Source organism: Notechis scutatus, chromosome 1, assembly GCF_049901735.1.
Source record: "Notechis scutatus isolate UNSWTSFEM ecotype Mainland chromosome 1, rNotScu1.2, whole genome shotgun sequence".
In the NCBI taxonomy this organism is placed as follows: domain Eukaryota; kingdom Metazoa; phylum Chordata; class Lepidosauria; order Squamata; family Elapidae; genus Notechis; species Notechis scutatus.
In genome coordinates this window covers 273,465,763-273,484,943 of record NC_142009.1, presented here as the reverse complement: position 1 = coordinate 273,484,943, position 19,181 = coordinate 273,465,763, and the positions used below count along the sequence as shown (strand labels likewise).

Here is a 19,181-nt window from a genome sequence, read left to right as displayed (position 1 = left end):
AGATTTTCTTATTTCAAACAGAGTGTTTAAGTCAATTTAAAAAATAATAATTTGATTCCACAAAATCAATAGTTGTAAACACAATAATTGTAGTTTGTTTTTGTTATGTGCCATCAAATCATTTTCAAATAATTTCTAGCAACCACACAGAATGATTTTTTTCCAGGACATTCTATCTCTAACCTGTTCTTTCAAGTTTCCCAAATATTTCAGAACTGTTTTCTAGCAACAAATTAGCAAGCATGCCTGTCCTGGAAATATATGGCATATATTTGGAAAATGTATTTCAAATAATTAATTTAAACATTGTACACTGAATCTTAAAATATCTTCTTTGAGGATAGAGACTTGTAGAAACCCCATGAAGATCCTTGGGGAGGAGTGAAGAATAGGAAGTTCCAGTAACTGGGTTCTAAAATGTTGTTGTTGGATGTTTCTGAAAATAGCTTTCTTGCCTTCCTTGGAACCAGAGTTACCTGACTTCTGTTATCTGATTTTGACAGATTCAGAAGAAGAGGGAAAATCACACTTTTTAGAATGTAATTATACTGAAATAGCTATATATAATTTGGTTTTAGAATTTACCTGCCTTCTCAAACACATTTTAACAATAGCAATAATACTTATATTCCACTTTTAACAGCATTTACAGCTGTATAAACTGAAATAAATAAAAGATTACTTTTGAAACCCCTACTGAATTCTACGTTGAAAGAAGTGACGTTCAGAAGCAAAGGCTACTCTCATCAGACCAATGCAATTTCTTTACTGAAGGCTGTGCCCAATCATGAGAGGTGAAGAATAAAAATACAAAACTAGTTCAATTGTTACCAAGTCAAAGTGTAGCATTACTCTTCTAATTCAGATACTACTGAGTACTACATATATCTACATTTTAGAATTCAGTTTTATTATTCTGTTTTTCTGCAACAGCTCAAGGCAATGTACACACCTTATTTTCACCACTACACCAATTTTATCCTCAAAACTAAAACAAAAATAGATTAGGCCATGAAGAATTGAACTGGGTCACCTCCAATCACAGTCCAATATTTTAATCATGATATCTTAATGGCTTTCAGTGGTGGAGAGCACAAGTCTCTGAGGGTGTTGATTAGCTTGGAGAAATGGGATCTGAGGCTTGTTCTGCTTACACTGAATTTTTAGACACTGCCTACATTCATAAAAAATGAAAAACACAGCTTGATTTAGACAGAATGGCATTCAATAGTTTGTTGAACAAGCCATTGCACCTTGGGATACATGGTTAACTATGAATTTGTCATCACTCTAAGCCATACATAAACATCTTCTCCTACAAGCAATTAGTGTCGCTTCTTAGAAATCATGTTCCATGCTTCATAAAATAGATATGTCATCTAAAGACTTCGCTTCTGACTAAGCCAAAACTATGTACTGTACGCCCAAGTTTGCAGAAGTTTAGTGTAGAACTAAACATAAGCTACCAGAAGGAATTAATCATTTTGTGAAACAGAAGGGCTGTTTGCAGGCAATATCCCACAAATAAAAAGAGCTACTGACACTACACTTTGTATTTTGGAAAACAAAAACAACAGGAATAAAAAAAAAACCAGAGAACTATCGAAATTGTCCTAAATTATGCAAGTATGACAGTGGTACGGTAGTTCCAAGGCCCCTCCCAATCCTAATCATCAACTACTAGACAGGAATTGCCACTAATGTTCAGCATTTACAGTTTATCTAGGCATAAGAGGCAACATCCATTTTAAAACATTTTAAATAGAACAAATGTGAAAATGTATCCAGATGTATCCCTTGAGGCACACACTCATTATGCTACTATATTCTTCTCATACCTTTGGACAGAAAACATGCAATGGATAGGTTTGAATCTTCTTTTAGATAAGAATATGTCTTCTCAAAATAGATAATCACATTTTATTGTCAAACATGTGTGTGTGTGTGTGTGTACATATATATATAACACTCTCACATAACAATTTTATGTCTTCTCAAAATAGATGACCTAACAATTATATCATATTTAATTCCTGTTTTTTTTCCAATTATATTCATGAATCTTAACTAAATCTTATAAATATTTTAAAATTCAAACAGGTGAATTTTTTTCCAGATTTAAGTAAATTGTACATGAAGGCCCTTTGTTGAATTATTTTCCAGTCTTAATATTTTTTTCAAAGGAAATAGCAATCTGATATTAATGAGAAGCGGTTGTTTTAAAATAACCATGGAGGGGGACAGATATAAAGAAGTAAAAGAGAAAATTATAAATTTTAAAAGCTGAATTCCAAGATATCAAAAAACATTACTGGCAAAGCATCTTCTCATCATGTATTATTGCACAAGTAACATACAAGGTACAAAGAAAAAAAGCCTATTTAAAAAAGCAACTTTAGTTGGTTTTATTTGTTCCAATGTTGAGCATAAACTAAACTGGCACCGTATCCAGAAAATCATTTTTTTCACAGCCAAGGAAAGAATGAATTTCATAATGCTACATTATTTTAAAATAGTTCTCTCTTACATTGTTTCTTATATACCTTATATTTGCTTCTCTTCTTCAGTCCATGAACACACTCATTTTGACATTTTTTCCAGCCCTTCAATTTAAATATACCAACAAGTTGACATCTACATTGCAAATAGAACCAAGAACAACATTTACAATTTGGAAAGTAATGAAGAATATGGAAGTTCCATTACAAGTGGAGCAAGTATTGGAAACAATGTAACTAAGCCTTGCAAATAAACCCAGAGTAGTTATTATATGCAAAAAATATTGCTAAAGCTGACAGGATAGTAGGAGATTTGAATTTCTACGCTAAGTACCACAGGGAAATAAAATCTGAATCTCTTTTCTTCTGAGAATACCGCTGCATATACTTCTCTTATTCAACCTCCTACAACGTTTCACATTTCTAACTCAGCTCCAGCAAGTTATAAAAGAACATAAAGTAACTCTTGTATTTTACATCTTGATCTAAATTTAAATTGCAGTAATTAATTCCTAAAGTGTGCTTGTATGAAGTATGAATGACAGATTGTTTATATAAAATAAGCCAATATAGCCATTACTTTACAGTTCTTTACAGACAGAGGACCAGTTCTTTACAGACAGAGGATAAATTACAATATTTACCCAAAAGGAAAATTATTTTGAATTTAAGATGATTGAAACTTCTCTTGAAATGACAGAAAAAAATCATTTGACTCTGTTACCATATTCCCAGCGAACATATATTATTTTATAGTACAAATAAATGAGGGTGGGGCAACACAATTCTTCCTATCGTATAAATATCAATGTTTGTATTATAATGAATTATTTCCAACTGTTATCATAAAAACTACACCACAAAATTCTATGCATTGGATCTTACTTATATCCCCAGGCCAGTTCTGGAACCTTTGCAGGTTTACAGGTTTATTATGAAACCTCACCACTGAGAATCCTATAACTGTTAATATTTGCAAAAATGTGCATTACAACTTTCTTCACTTCTGAAAGTAGAATTATTGACTGCATTCCACTCATAAGAAAGTTTAGTATGGTTAACCATAAATAATGAATTATTAGTCAGCTATTATGCTAGTGAATAACGTCAACACTGGATGAGAAAATCTTTCTTTCTCAGAATTTATATCAAGGGAAACTGAAGTAAACTTAATACTTGTGCCAGTATTAATCATGACTATCACAATCTGATGAGTTCATGTATATCACAAATCTCATGAGATCACAGAGATTTCATCTCCCAGCTATTTCAGTTTTAAAACAACCTAGATCTGGTTAGTGTGTTTGCTAACAATAATTAGCTCAAGTTACACTTGAGAAGCCTTCATTGGCTCATGATGGAAAAAGCCACACAAAACAGCACAGTATTCTCCATAACTTATCCTGGCCTGTTACATTTGGATTCAATCAGCAAAAAAGTGGAAATTGGAGGAACAAATTGAAGTTGATATTTTATTAATTAGATGAACACAGAAACAATTTAACTGGAGTAGTACTCTTAATAATTAAGATATGAGAAGAAAACAAATATATCATAAATGCAGAAAAATGCTACTTTAAGTTCAGCCTCTTTGCATTATCAATTCTGATAATTGCTAGAATAGCAATTTCTTAGTTCTGAAAAGGCTTAGAAAGCACTGCATTCCAGCATGATATAATAAAATTGATCTGCAGTTGTTTCTTAAAAATGAACAGGTACATTTTATTTTATTTTATTTCATTTTTAATGATGCTAAGGACTAACAAACAAGTCTGGGACACTATTATTATGATTATCTACAAAGAAAACAATGTTAATTTTTAGGTAATGTAAAGACTTGGGAATCACAATCCAACTAATCAAACCGTTTTGCAAAGGCTGTTAATATTTCTATTTGCTATATCTCTATGATAAAATAAAAATGAAAAACAAGCCTTTCTGCATCACTGATTGTGATAATGCAAATTTATACTTATATTTTGTTGAATTATTAAAAATATTTCATAGTGATTGCCTTCCCATTTAACTGCAAATACTTTAAATATGAACCGTCAACTATTCTGGTAAACAAAGTGGGATAAAATTCAAATATATAAGAAGTCTCTCACACACACATATACACACACACACCAATATACATATACATACAGTATATATAAACATGTTATGCTAATTAAACTCAAACAGCCAGTCAATATAAGTTATCAGAAACCCTCTCCCTTGGGATTTCTGTTAACAGCTATATTAATTGGTCAAGTTATACCAATAGAAGAGCAATTATATTATTTATAATATATTATAGTTATAATGTACAAGTTATAGTTATAAGTTATATTCACTGGCACTATTTATTCTTAAAAATATACAAGATACTAGTGAGGAAATGCTTACAAACCAGAACCATCAATTGGAAATGCTTTTCTTTCTGCCACAACTGCTTTAAATTGTGTTTTGATCATTGGCAAATTTATATGAAAGTTCAGGTTTATACAAAACATAATTATTTTGCAAGAATTTCTAAGCTGGAAAGTGTTAGTATGCTTGTGATATGTTGCTACTACAGATAGTCCTCAACTTACGACAATAATCCAGCCCAAAAGTTATGTTGCTAAGTGAAAGATTTTTTAAGTGAATTTTGCCCCATTTTACAATTTTTCTTGCCACATTTGTTAAGTGAATCACCGCAGTTGTTAAATTAGTAACATAGTTGTTAAGTGAACCTGGTTTCCCCATTGACTTTGCTTGTCAGAAGGTTGCAAAAGGTGATCAGGTGATCCAGGGACACTGCAACCGTCATAAATGTGAGTCAGCTGTCAAGCATCCAAATATAAATCACATGGCCATGGGGATGCTGCAATGATCTTAAATATGAAAAATGGTCATAAGTCACTTTTTTCAGTGCCGTTGTAACTTTGAATGGTCACTAAAGCAAACTGTTGTAAGTTGAGGACTACCTGAAGTAATAGACTTCAACTTTGTTGACTGTCAAGTATGATTAAAAGTGAGCTAAAGTAGAACTTGAACAGATCTACAAAGCTAACTACCCTTAATGTGCTTAAAGAATCAAATAACAGCCATTTTAGGAAAAGTAAAATCTCCTTGATCTTCAGAAGCATTGGCCAATATACTGAGAGGGCAAAGAGCTGGTTTCATTGTCCTTCAGAAACAAACATGGATCTGAAATCTACTGCAAACATATATATATTTGAAAGTGCTTTAGAAGAAATCAACATATTTAATACTTGCACTACTTCAGCATTAAAATATATATTGCAACCATGTTCCACTGGAATATTTGGTGATTATGAAAGCAATATAGGAACTGTTATATTGAAGAAACCACATACATATCAAGAGCTAACTTATGGGACTCACAAAAAGGCCAGATGGTACCACACTACAAAAGAAAAGATATCTGGTTGGTTCAGTCATGACAATAGCACAAAAAGATGCAAGAGAAAAACATATCACACATATTTAAGAGCTTTAAGAAGTAGAATGGAAGTATGTTCAACTTTACCTCATTATTACAGATGAAACATGATAAAAGTAAATATTTTATTAGACGACAAATACAAAGCATCATATATTTGGGTATCAATATGCCTACGGATACCTCACTGGGCACCTGTCAGATTACCTATCCTGCCTGGCTTTTTTAAATAGATGTTTTTGGTACTACTAGGCTGTAATTGGCTTGCACTCATTTTCCATAATCACAGCAATTCTTAGAAAATTAATACAATTAATAGCTTTAACTAATTTTTTATTTGGAAGTGTGCTCATTAGATCAGAAAATAAATGACAACCTCAGGTAGTAGTGATTATATTCTTTGATAGCCAGGAACAACTTCACCAGCTTGTCTTTTGACAAATGGGTATTTGTGGTAAGGCCTGCCAAGACATCCATTTTGTAAAAGCGCCAATACATTTTCAACATTCCAATGTGTCCAATTGACCTCAATAATTCTGTACAGTTTGTATTTGTTCAACCTGTTCATGTTGAAAGATCCAATATTAGCAATAGTAATGCTGTAATATTTATTATTTAATGCTAACTGAACTCAGAATAGCATTAGCATAAAATCTCAAAATGTAAAAACATCCAAAATATAGATGATCACACTAATAGGCAGTGCTACATCTACGTATTCCAGTTACTTACCAATGCTTCCCTTCTCCTGATCTTCTCTTTCAGTAAACATAGGCTGGTTTGGTAAGCTATTTCTAGAGCGCATGACTGATTCTAGTTGTGAAGCCCTTCCCAACAGAGATAGCTCATCAAGCACCTCTCCCTCTTTGGCCTCTAAGTCAGATTTAGAAGTTGTTAGTTGTTTTATTGTATCTGGCATCATTAGATTTGGATCATTCAAACAGGCTACTGCACCACTATCCAAGCTTAATACCCTGGTACGACTCTTGGCACTGTTTGTACTGTGAGTCTGTCGGGTTGAATGCTTTTTGACAATCACATCAGTGCCCAAGTGAATTTTGTAAGAATTTTCCAAGTCTGTGCCCCTCTCTTTGGCAATATATTTTGTCTTTAGGGCATTGAATTTTCCTTCAGGAGACTGGCATGAATGAGAAGTTGTGCTGGAAGAGCTATCACTGCTGAACTGGTGGGCTGACTGCATACTTGAAGTTCGGCTCAAATCACTCTGATCACTTGAGTCTTCATCATGGCAAAAACCTGCATTGTGGGGCTTGGTAGCAGATACCCCTCGGAAGGAAATATACTCTTTGTGTCGACTTGTGTCAAAACTACTCGCCCGTTTTTTCCCTGTCCTTCTCCTGCTGGATTTTTGAGCTGAAGCTGTCCGATGAATTAAGCTACATGATTTAGGACGCACATCCCCCTCCTTCTGCTTTTCTACCATTTCCTTACAAGTTCTTGAGTCAACCACGGAAGATTTCTCTTTATGTTCATCTCTCTTCACAGTAGGGTTTCCAGGAGACTGTTCTGCTTGTGTGGTTAGTTCATTAGCATGAGGATTCTTATTTGCTTCTTCTGAAGCAGAGGTACTAAGGGCCCTCTGATTGTGCATCTCCTCTGATGCATTCAGACATTCTTCTACTTGAATGCAACTGCTGGTGTTAGTTTCAACTATAGTTCTTTCCTTGCTTGTCCTTTTGTTAGTAGCAATGTGACAGTCCTCAGAATCAACAGCATAGTCTTTTTTCTTGCTGCTTTTTTTCTCTTCTTTAGGTGACACCTCATGGTCCGACAACATGCTTTCTATATGAGTAGAACTTGTCTGCTCACTTTTATAGCTGCTGACGGTACTGATGGTGTCACGGTCAGTCCCACTACAATAACTCTCTGTTGAGCCACTACTTCTTGTACTCAGGCTTCTCAGGCTATCCACACTTTTATCTGCTTGTAGAGATTTACTCTTGCTGCTGTTGAGCAGCATCTGCGGACTGCTACATTTTAGAATGTCATCCAGTTGAAATACACCAGAAATACATGAGTTCTCAGCTAATGATTCTTTGGATCCGGTTTGAGGCTTGCAAGCTTCTAATTCACTGACAGTATCCAGACCCCGCCTTTGTTGAGAGAGAGGAAAGTCATTTAATGATACATCTGGAAATGCAACAGCTGAGCTGGAAGTCCTCGGCACACCTCGTGGTCTATGATCTTTCCTGTAGGAGTGTGAATGCAAAGGGACAAGAGAAGCCATTTCAGTGTCACATGCATTTGACACAGAAGGATCTGTATGCTGATTAGGAAGGCACACTTTATCAGTACTGTCTCTTGATAACTCCTGTGCAGTTGACAATGAGGGCTGAATGGATACAAAGGAATCAACGGAGACCAGATGAAAAGTCTTCTGATCAGCTGTCAAATCTGTTTTTTGTAAAAATGAAACAAAATTAGGAATTTTGCATATTACTTTCACTGCTATAAAGTATCTTTTATTCTAGATTTCTTTTTCAGCTAATGTGTGAATACAGAATCTGCTCTAACAAATATGACTAAAATCCACAATCCTTATCATTTTCCTAGTTGTTCATCATTCAGCAAACCTATGCATGAGAATATCATAGTCTACCAAAACCCTAAACAATGATAATCAAGACAGCTATTATATGGAATTAATGCAAGGACCAAAAAGAGGTAGAATAAGTATTTTACGGTGTATAGGTAGTTCTTAGCTTACAACCATTAATTCAGTGACCATTCTAAATTGCAGTGGCTGATTGAAGGGATTTATGACCAGTCTCCAGGTTACAGCTGTTGTAGCATCCCTGTGGTCACATGATCAAATTTTGGGTGCTTGGGGGCTTGCCTGCAATGATAACCACAAAAATATTGCAAGTCCCCCCAACCACCTATCTTTCTCCATCTATGCCCTTCCTACAGCCATAGAGTCATGATGAACGAAGATGCCCTGAGCCATAGTGCCCAGCTTGGTGGGCAGCAGTCAAAAGGGCAGAGATGGGGGTCATAGGTGTATGAGGGAAATTGAAAATGCAGTCCCTTACTTATCAAGAGCAGGAGCTGGAAAAACAACAGGAGCTTACCCCGTCATTTGGCACTCAGGTCTCAAACCTGGGCTGTCAGCTTTCCAGCTGACAAGCTCAGCATCTTTAACCACCGAGCCATCGTGCTCCCATAGTTAAATAATAAAATAATGTGAATAAAAAAATATTGTAAGCAATCAGTCTTGATAATTACAATAAGTTAACTTTTTGATGAAGTCCAGAAAACAAAAACAAGTCATTAATATTGCATGAATATTATGCTAAGTGCACTTGACTGCAGATCTGGAAGCATGCAAAATATAACATATGGATATGTGTGAAAATCACTTCATCTAGTTTGCTGTAGAAAAGTCTTTTTAAAAAAAAGTGTTTAATTCTAACTCTCTGCAAGCTTCTTTCATTAAGATTCATATCACTAGCATATGAATCCACAGAGAAAAATACTTATGACACATCTAACACCCTCTGAGGTTTGCTAGAAAAAAATTAAACGACTTTAGAATAGCAAAATACTTCAGATGTAATCACCATAACTTTGGGCTTGATTATATAACAGATAAAATGATCAGTTAATACAGCAAGCTACAGTTTAAATGACTATTATTTTGCAAACACAAAATTAAGGCAGTTATTATTTGTTTTAGTAAAAAAGTATTCATGGATATAACGTAGGCTGAACAAGACATACATACCTTGCTCTTCGCTCCCTTCTTTACAAAGACTAGAACTCTGACCAAGACTCAGACTGATATCATCAGAAGTCTTTGCAGTGTCTGTATCACCTAAGTAGTAAAAATAATGTGTTAGCTCAGAAAGCACCACCCTATATGCCTAAAAGAAAAGAGAATTTAAGAAGTGTTTTTAATTCTCTACATATAGTTATAATGATCTGAATTGTATCCTCTAATCTATTAGTGCATTACATCAGCAGGGACACTGCATATTCCTGTTGTATTGATGTAGGACTGTGATAGCACAACTAAGAAAACCAAAAGATAATATGGCATCTCCACCATATTATCACATCATGGAAGACTAAGAGAGAATTTGCTAATGTTACATCCACTATTCAAGAAACTGAAGAATTTTACAACAGGGAGGTCAGTTGCAGCCTGTGAGACCTCATCATATACAGGGCTTACCTTACTATTTCCAGGGAACAACCCCAGATAATCCCTATAAGAGGATAGCACAAAAACTATTCTCAAACATGATATGGTGAGGGTATATATTGCAAATGAAATCCCAAATGGTCAGCACATCCTTAAAACAAAAAATAATAATCTTACCCTTCATATAAGAATGAAAGAGCACTGAGTAACACCTCTAAATGCACTGTTGGAATGATACTTAATGACCTGTAATTCTTGAATCCATTCTTCCATACAAAATCACACACACCGAAACATGGAGCAATCAGCAGGAACTAAGGACATGTTTAATGTAATTCCTTATATCAACAAAACAAGTTCATTCAACATTATATCCCCAAGAAGATTTGGCTCATCTTATGCATTATTTAAAGGAAACTAAATTGAAGGTCTTGGCCCCATGTGAAGTGATGAAGATAGGAAATCACCAAATGTCTTCTTGGTGGCCCCAAGCCCTGAAATCCTCCATACTTTCTCCTATGTTAGGAAATGTCCCCAAGTACCTGTTTTTTATAAAAATGTTAAAACTTTATTATTTTCTGGAGCAATTGAATGCTGATGATGCATGTTAGTTCATTTTGTGGCATTAACTGTGTTTTATTTATATGATATTACTGTAAACCACCTCAGGCTCAACTAAGTGAAATATAACACTTTATGATATCCTTGCCTAAAGAAATAAACCAAAGTAACTTTAACCAAAGACTGGAACAGATTTAGTGCATCAAATAATAATAATACTTCCGGAGTGACGAAACGGGCCTGTTTTTCAACCTCCAAAGGCTGCAGAGGCTTCCCTCGAGCCTCTGGGAGGCCAAGAAAGACCTCAAACGGCCTGAAAATCAGCTGGAAGGCGCACGCATGCGCAGTGCAGGTAAGTTTGGCTGGGGCTCGCATGCCCACACAAATGGCTCTGCATGCCACTTCCGCGTGCCATAGGTTCACCATCACGGGTCTATAAATATCATTGAACATATAGTCTATAAATATCATTGAACATATAGTCTATAAATATCATTGAACATAAGATAACTAGAACTGTGAAAGTTCAAACCAGTTTCTATTTGGAAATACTTTGGAAGACATTCTAGAATAATAGATTTCAATCCTGCCACATTTGTTTATCTGTTTTTAGCATGCTACTGCAACAGGAAAGCAAAGGGAAAGAATTCCTGGGATATAAATTTTAGGGTTAAAAAAATTAAAATTTAAGTAAAGATACTCCGTATTATTTTGTCAAGACTCAAGGATCAATAAGAATTTTTCTCTATCTTATATTGTGTTTTATTTTTTACCTATCAACAATGTAATGGAAAATCCTTTTAATATTAATGCATCTGCTGAGGTTATTCAAAGATGAGAATGAGTATGTTACCTTTAATGGTAGCTGCAGTTCCATGACGAGATAAACCTGATCCAATCTAAAATGAAAGAAATAACCTAATGAATTGCACTTAGGCGAAATTTGGATAACTGGAGTAAATACCTGAAATCCCCTTTATTAATAGAATAAGAATGGTACTTTTAAGCTTTTTTAAAAATAATCTTTTAAAAAATATTATTTTGTAAACACAAAATTTTAAGCTATTGTCTACTGCAATATTGTCTGCTGCAAATTAATCACATAATTGCTCTTTCATTGTGCTATTTTTGCTCGTCTCATAAAATATATTTTGGAATTTTAAATAATGTGAATGATTAATAGCACTCATAACAACAATGCATAAATAATTGCAATTAGTAATACCTACAGACATCCAAATACATGAACATACAATGATTCACAGGATCCAAATCAACCCAATGTTAAACAACTGTAGAGAATAGCAACAATAATAGCTGTTTCATTGCCAGAACAAGTTCAACAAATTATGTAAATAAAAAAGAAACACTTTGGAAGAATTTAACAAATGTATGATATTGCAGTAACAAATGTATGATATTAAAATCCTGGAAGCTGACAAAAAGCAAAGGAAGTAACAGATCCTCAATAAACTAAAACAAATGACAACCAGTTCTTACCTGGTTGTTTAGATCTAGGCCAGCAAAAGAATTTCGGGAACTGCATCCTACTGGAGGTGTTGCTTCTCGAATAAACTCTGACATCTCAATCCCTCCGCCTGGATCACTAAAAGGTAAGACATTTTAATGTTTAAAGTATTATTTTGGTTATCTATGTCAAGTTACACCAAAGGATAAATTTGAAGTTTCTTCAATTGCCAGTATGAAGTTATTCTTCATAAAAATGCCCCCAAGATGACAGAATCAAAAAAATAATTATTCTCACAAAAGTGCAAAAGGTCTCTGATTTTACACGATTCTAAATAGGTTTACTAAAGAAAAGGTGTATACTGAAACATTATACAGTGGAAGAGATTCCCTACTTACAAGAACCTCTAGTATTAGAAGATAAAGTAAGATCAACACTCCAGTCATTACCAAGTCGGAAGGCTACAGGAACTGGTGAAACAACCCACAGAAATATGGAAATCAACAGAAAAAGAAATCAGTAAAAGTTGTAACCAGACTGGAAAATGATATAGTGGCCGACAGAGAACAGCCTTTTCTGCTGTGGTTCGCTCACTTGGCTTTCAGAAAAAGGCTTGAAAACCTGGCTCTGTCCCAATGGGAGTGTCCCACTCTGGAGATGGTTAATAGGCTAAGAAGATCCCAGTACTACACCATGTGTGCTGATTCCCATCTTATTATTTTATTGCTGTTAACTTTTAATGTTCAGTGTTGAGGTATATATACAAATATATCTTTTTGCTGTGTTTATGATGTTGTAAGCCACCCAGAGTTGCTCCAGCATATAAATTTAATAAATTAAAAATATCAAAGTAGAGTTAGTTAATAGAGCATGCAAGCTATCATACAATATCTTTAATTGCTAGCAAAATAATGCTGAGAAGCATCCAATGTAGATCTACTTAGAAAAAGATATGTCAAGCTGGCTTTAGAACCTGATATATTATTGCTAATCCAGACTGAATAACTGAGAACCCAAAGAAGATACTTGCTTCATTGATTATATAGAAAAGCCTTTGATAGTTTTAATCTTGTCAAGCTGTGGAATATGCTCCCAAAAATAGGAATCCCAGAATATCTAATTGTTCTCATCACAACCATATATACAAGATAGGAAGCCACAGTGCAGCAGAACATGGTAAAATAAACTGCTCCAGATGGACAAAAGAGTGTGACTCTTCCCTTATTTATTCAACCTGTATGCTGAATCTTAAGAAAAGATGGATTGGAAGATGAGAATAGACACTTCTGAGGAAGAAATGGCAAACTCAAGATGTCTGTGCTAAAAACAGATAAACAAATATGGCAAAATGAAGACCCAGCAAATAGACATACTCTTCCTAATTTCTCTTGGGACAAAGAGAAGACTTCGGATCATTCACAATACTCCAGGCAGTTGCTCCACAAGAGGAAACCACAAGTCAACAATCTCTAGTGGGTTTTCCTGGACTCACATCTACTACTAAAACAGCAGGTGCTCTTCAAGGTCTTACCGAAGAATGTCAGAGTGTGGGCAAGTTTAATATTCCAAAGAATAGGAGCCATCAAGGAGAAGGCACTTCTTCTGGGTCCTGCCAGATGAATTTCCTTAGGGGAAGGGAAGGTCGGGTAGATGTAACAGGCAAGAGACGGTCCCTCAAATAACCTGGACTCAAGTAATGAAGGGCTTTAAAGGTGACAAACAGCACCCTAAATTGCACCCGGAAGCAAATCGACAGCCAATGCAGCTTCCAAAGGAGAGGTAACACATGTGCACACCTAGATCTGCAAAAACTATGCAAGCCACTGCACATTGAACCAACTGCAGCTTTCGGGTGCTTTTCAACCCATATGGAGTGCATTGCAATAGTCAAGATGGGAGGTAACTAGGGCATGAGTGGCTATGGGTAGGGGTTGTTGGTCCAGGAAAGGGATGACTGGTGCACAAGCTGCAGGTGTGCAGTGACCCTCCTGGCCATGACTGCCACATGCTCCTCAAGCAGGAATCATGAATCCAGGAGAATCTCCAGATTATGCATTGGGTCTGTTCGGGGCAATGCCATTTCATCCAAGATCAACAGTAGCAATTTTCCGTGGACCAAAGAACCCCAAGCCCAGAGTCTTTCCAGAGTTCAGTTTCAGACCATAGTTTCCCATCCAGATCCTAACAGCCACCAAGCAGTGTGAGTATCATCAGAATATTGATGATATATCAGTCCAGTGGGACTGATGATCTCAACCAACGACTTCAAAGTATTGGTTATGACCTTTAAAGCCCTTAAAATTTTGTCATTATTTTTGCAATCACATCATCCTGCTGGCTCATTATCAGTAGTATTCAACTACAACTCCAAAGTCTTTTTCTCAAGTACTGTACTGCATTATAGCCAAGCCAGGCAACCTCCATGCTATGTTGCTGCATTTGATTTTTGCTTCTCAGATGTGCAACTTTGCTATTTTCTATATTCAAATTTATTCCATTACTTTCAGTTCGTTTCTCTAACCTATCAAGATTGCTGTTGGTTATTAGCTATCCCACACAGTTTTTATCAACTGTACTAATGAATACATAAGAACAGAAGACTGAACCATATGGCTCCCTGTTTGATACTTTTCTCTTGTTGATGATGAATTCCGTGATGATAGGAATTTTTTGAGCCAACTATGTACCCACTTAACTGTCATGCCTTAGAATCCTCTAATCAAAATCTCATGGGTATTTTAAAGCAGACTCTGAGTAGGCATTAATATTCCTAGGGCTACTATCTCCCTCTGTATCCTCTGCAGGAGATCAGTTTCTGGGACTGAGAGGAATAAAAAAGTAAACAGTTTCTCACACACTCACTACAGGCATTTTTTGTGGCAAAAGTCTATACGTACCTGAAAAATGAAGGCACCTGTTTGAAAATCTTGGATTTTCAAGTGCTACTCCTTAGACTCTGGCCTATACAATGTATCCAGAGTGAATATATTCTTATGAAGCCCACAAATATAAGCATAATACAACCCACAATAACATATAATGATTTTTACTCAATAATCAAGGACAATTCTGTGTATTATTTTCTACTATTCTCAACAGTTGGAATAGGGAATATATAACTGAATAGATAGTGAACAAGAACTCTGAAGAACACAAGCCAGCATAGTAAGTTTAAAGGCTAACCCAATCTTCTATAACTCGGTTGTTTACAAAATGCACAATAAAAACACAAACTTCTTTAGTAGTCCAGGGAAAATCAGTGATTATTTGGAGGGGGGAACCCACACAGGCCCATCGCCCACTTTAAATCAAGACCTGGGGACAGAGCCACTTTTTAAGAGCTTATTGAAATGTAAGGAGAGCCATACAAATATTTTACAATTCTTTTGTTCTGTTCTATTTTCAGTTTGTACAAATTGGAATTTATTTATTCATTTTAATTTATAGCCACACTCTTGCCAAAGTGAATCTAGGTAGCAAACAAAATATTCATCAATATAAGTAAACCAACTAAATCAATAAATAAGAAACAGTGGCCAAGAATAAAACACTGAAATAAAATAATGAATCAAGTCTCACAAACTGCCAATCCCCACACATAAGCCAACAAGTCTTAAATGCTTTCTGGAATGCCAGCAGGGTATGGGGTCAAGCTAATTTCAAGTGGTAAGGTGTTCCAAAGAAAAGACAATATAAAATTACATATAAAGGTACTGCTCCCCCCCCCATGACTTTTTTTAATCGACTGAACCCAAAGCATGTACCTACAAGCAGATCTAATAGAGCAGGTAGAAACAATCATTGAGAAGTGGTCCTTCAAATATCCTGGCCTCATGCCATAAAGAGCTTTTTAGGTAGCAACCAGCACTTTGTTTACTGAAAGCTAATACAAGTCGTAGAACAAAGATGTAACATGTGCAAAATGAAAAATGCTCATAATTGCCTACGTTGCCACATTCTTCAACGATTATTGTTTATTGGTGCTCTTCAGGGGCAGCCTTATGTAGAATACATTGCATAAGTCCTTATGTGAGCTGACAAAGCACAAATGATCATGCTTTGTGCTCTGGAGGATAACTAAAAGCAAGGAACAACTGCTATAAGCACTGAATAATGAAGAGACACAGTATGTAAATAAGGGTGTCGGTTTCTCCCTCACCCAACTTGTCTATCTTCTTGAATCATGGGAATAAGGAAAGTTGTTGTTGGGGATATAATGTCCTACAGGCAGGAAATTAAAATGAGGATGAAACTTTTCATACAAATTTGTTTCAAGGGAAAGTTTGAATCTCTGTTTAGGCTGAACCTGGACCAATCTGCTTATCTTTTGTACAGAATGACTTTCAAATAAAGCCAGTAGATGGATAATCTGCAGTTATGAGTATAGTGGCAGGTAGGCCATAATATGAAAAAAACATGTTTCCTACAAGGAATGAATCATTAATTAGGTCCACTGCTTAAGGCATCAGACTAGAAACCAGGAGATTGTGAGTTATACTCCCGCTTTAGGCATGAAAGCCAGCTAAGTGCCTTTGGGCCAGTCACTCTTTCTTAACCCAACTCGCTCACTAGGTTGTTGTGAGGAAAATAGGAGGAGGAAGGAACATTAGTTATGTTTACTGTCTTGAATTATTTGTAAAAATAATAAAGGCAGGATAAAAAATACAACTTTAAAATCATCTCAGAATATAAATAGTTATGAGAATATAAACAGTGACCAAAAATGGTCTCACACTGAAGATATCTTACCTGGGTCCATTACTGTCCCTTCTCTTGGTAGAAGAGTTATTCTGCTCTGCTTTTGCACTTCTGTCCATATGCTCACTGGCATTTCTCTCCACAATCTCACCTTCATCAAGTGCTCTGTGAAGACGGTAGTTTATCATCTTCAGAACAATGAAGAGAGCGGCTATCACTGGGCAGTAAATTGCTACTATCACCATGGAAGAAGGAAGAGCCTTTTGAAAAAGAAAAGGAATTAGATATAAGGAGGAAATTAGGGGAATTATTTTCATACATTTAGTTATATACACTTTGAATCTGATTATTCACAACTTGTCATGTACAACGTATTCAGGCAGTAATTAAAATACAGTTAACAATATAAATATACATTATACATGAAAGAAGCGTTAGTTTTCAACCTATGTTTTGAACTTACGTTTTCTCTGGAAAAGAGTATTAATTGATAAAGACTCCTTTTAAAAATGATTCTGAGACGGAAAATGAAAGGAGAAAAGACAATATTAATATGTGACTTCAGTTACTCTTATGCAGCCTGGACAAATGCAGCCATCAAGTCACACAGAAAATGTAGTGATAACCAAACAGATGAAATGTAGTGATCGTCTAAGAGTCCGTATCATGCTGGTTATGGAACTGATCAGAAATGAGATGACCCTAGATCAGCCCTAGATCCTAATACTAAATCAACATAATCTTTGTTATTACTGAATAGAAACAGAGCACAATGCCATCAAATTTAATTTAAATAGAGAACTATTAAGAAAGGTCAACATATTCATGCCTATCCTCAAACAGGACATTCTCAAACATGGGAGAGTGATTTAAAACATAACTGAAAGGGAAAATTGAGAAAGTGAAAGCTTTGCAACATGCCTTAAGATACTGAAAACCACAATTCAGCTACAGCATAAGCAGCAAGGAAGTAAAGGGACCGCAACGTCCAAAGCACTAGCTAGCTATTAAGAAATAACAATGCAGTTTTTATGATAGATATCTCCCAAACTGATGTTCAACACATCTGAAGGGCTTAACATCCACCAAACCCATGTACGATGTATACATGCTTCTATCCAGTCTGTACCAATTTTGGCTGGTGGGATCCAGAAGAGCTTTTTCTGGCACAGCCCCTGCCTTTTAGAAGGAGGTGAGCTCTGTCACATCTCTGTTAGCCACAAACTAGGAAAAGCCTTAAAACTTGGCTATGCTGGTTGGCTTGGAGTTCTGACATAGAAGTTGCTGGCTGGAGGTGGTTGGTGCAGTAATAGAGAAGGCACCACCACCTCTCCATTCCAAACCCCCTTTTTAAATTTTTTTTTATATATTAATCTGTTTTTATATTTATAATTATCTTTGTATTTGCATATTTTATCACATTGTAAGCTCAGAGTAGCCTGAAACTGTGAGATGGGTGGCATAAATAAATTTAATAAATAATAATTGCTACAGTATAACTGTATGCACCAACTGTCCTGCCCAAAAGTCTGTATATGTACTCTCCAGACCTCCACCCATTCCTAAGTGAAAAAAGCACATTTTACCTACACTTATTAGTACGTGAATGAATATGTTATGTGTGTGAATAAGCAAATGTCATGAGTGTATTACCTGAGACAAAGGTTCCATGTGGTCAATCAGAGTAGAATATCTATCTGACTTAAAGGAAAATAGAGGATAGAGATCTTTATGTACAAATAAAACCACAGGTTATTAAATACTCATGAACTCTCTAGCTGGATAAATCTTGAGCACAATTTTGGCCTTCTACATTTCTTTGACCAACAGAATGGTAACAGTATTTAATTTTTGTCCTATCAGCCAATCATAGGATACAGACACGATTGTTTTGATAATGGCTGTTAGGAGCCCTGACTTGTTCCAATGTGTATTAGCTTTGAAGAGTAGAAATTATGGTAAATTAAATCTCTGACTATTTTAAGATCTAACTTAAAAATAGTACCTGTTTGGCAAGGAAGTTAGATTAGATATGGGCATTAGGCATTAAACATTATTGAACTGCTGAATTATCTGTATTTGTACTCTTCATCTAGTATCAATTAATAATGAAAAGTTTATTTAAAATATATTTTAAAAAATAATTCTATTTTAAAAGTATATGTTTAATACTGTATATAATCTCCATCACTATTCTACTCAAACAGCAATTGCTGTTCTGAATTTGTTAGCTTTTTCTTCACCATTCTTGACCTTTAATGTATAAAATGTTTTTTTTATAATGTTTTACATGTCAGAATTATCATATTGCAATTTAATATTCTGCAGTATTTCCTAATGGTAAATGGGCAAGTGAAA

At 35.3% G+C, this 19,181-nt stretch overlaps 1 protein-coding gene across 4 annotated transcripts in view; it reads right to left on the bottom strand.

Annotated features, from left to right (window-relative positions):
• PCNX1 (pecanex 1) overlaps positions 1-19,181 on the bottom strand; it is a 98,988-nt gene that overhangs the window by 65,177 nt on the left and 14,630 nt on the right. For all 4 annotated transcript variants that reach the window (XM_026671106.2, XM_026671107.2, XM_026671108.2 and 1 more), the window contains exons 2-6: positions 16,875-17,083; positions 12,158-12,263; positions 11,511-11,556; positions 9,677-9,766; positions 6,664-8,346 (exon numbers count right to left, since the gene is read on the bottom strand). In XM_026671106.2, coding sequence (XP_026526891.2) covers positions 6,664-8,346; positions 9,677-9,766; positions 11,511-11,556; positions 12,158-12,263; positions 16,875-17,083 — 2,134 coding nt within the window. The remainder of the gene's footprint in view (positions 1-6,663; positions 8,347-9,676; positions 9,767-11,510; positions 11,557-12,157; positions 12,264-16,874; positions 17,084-19,181) is intronic.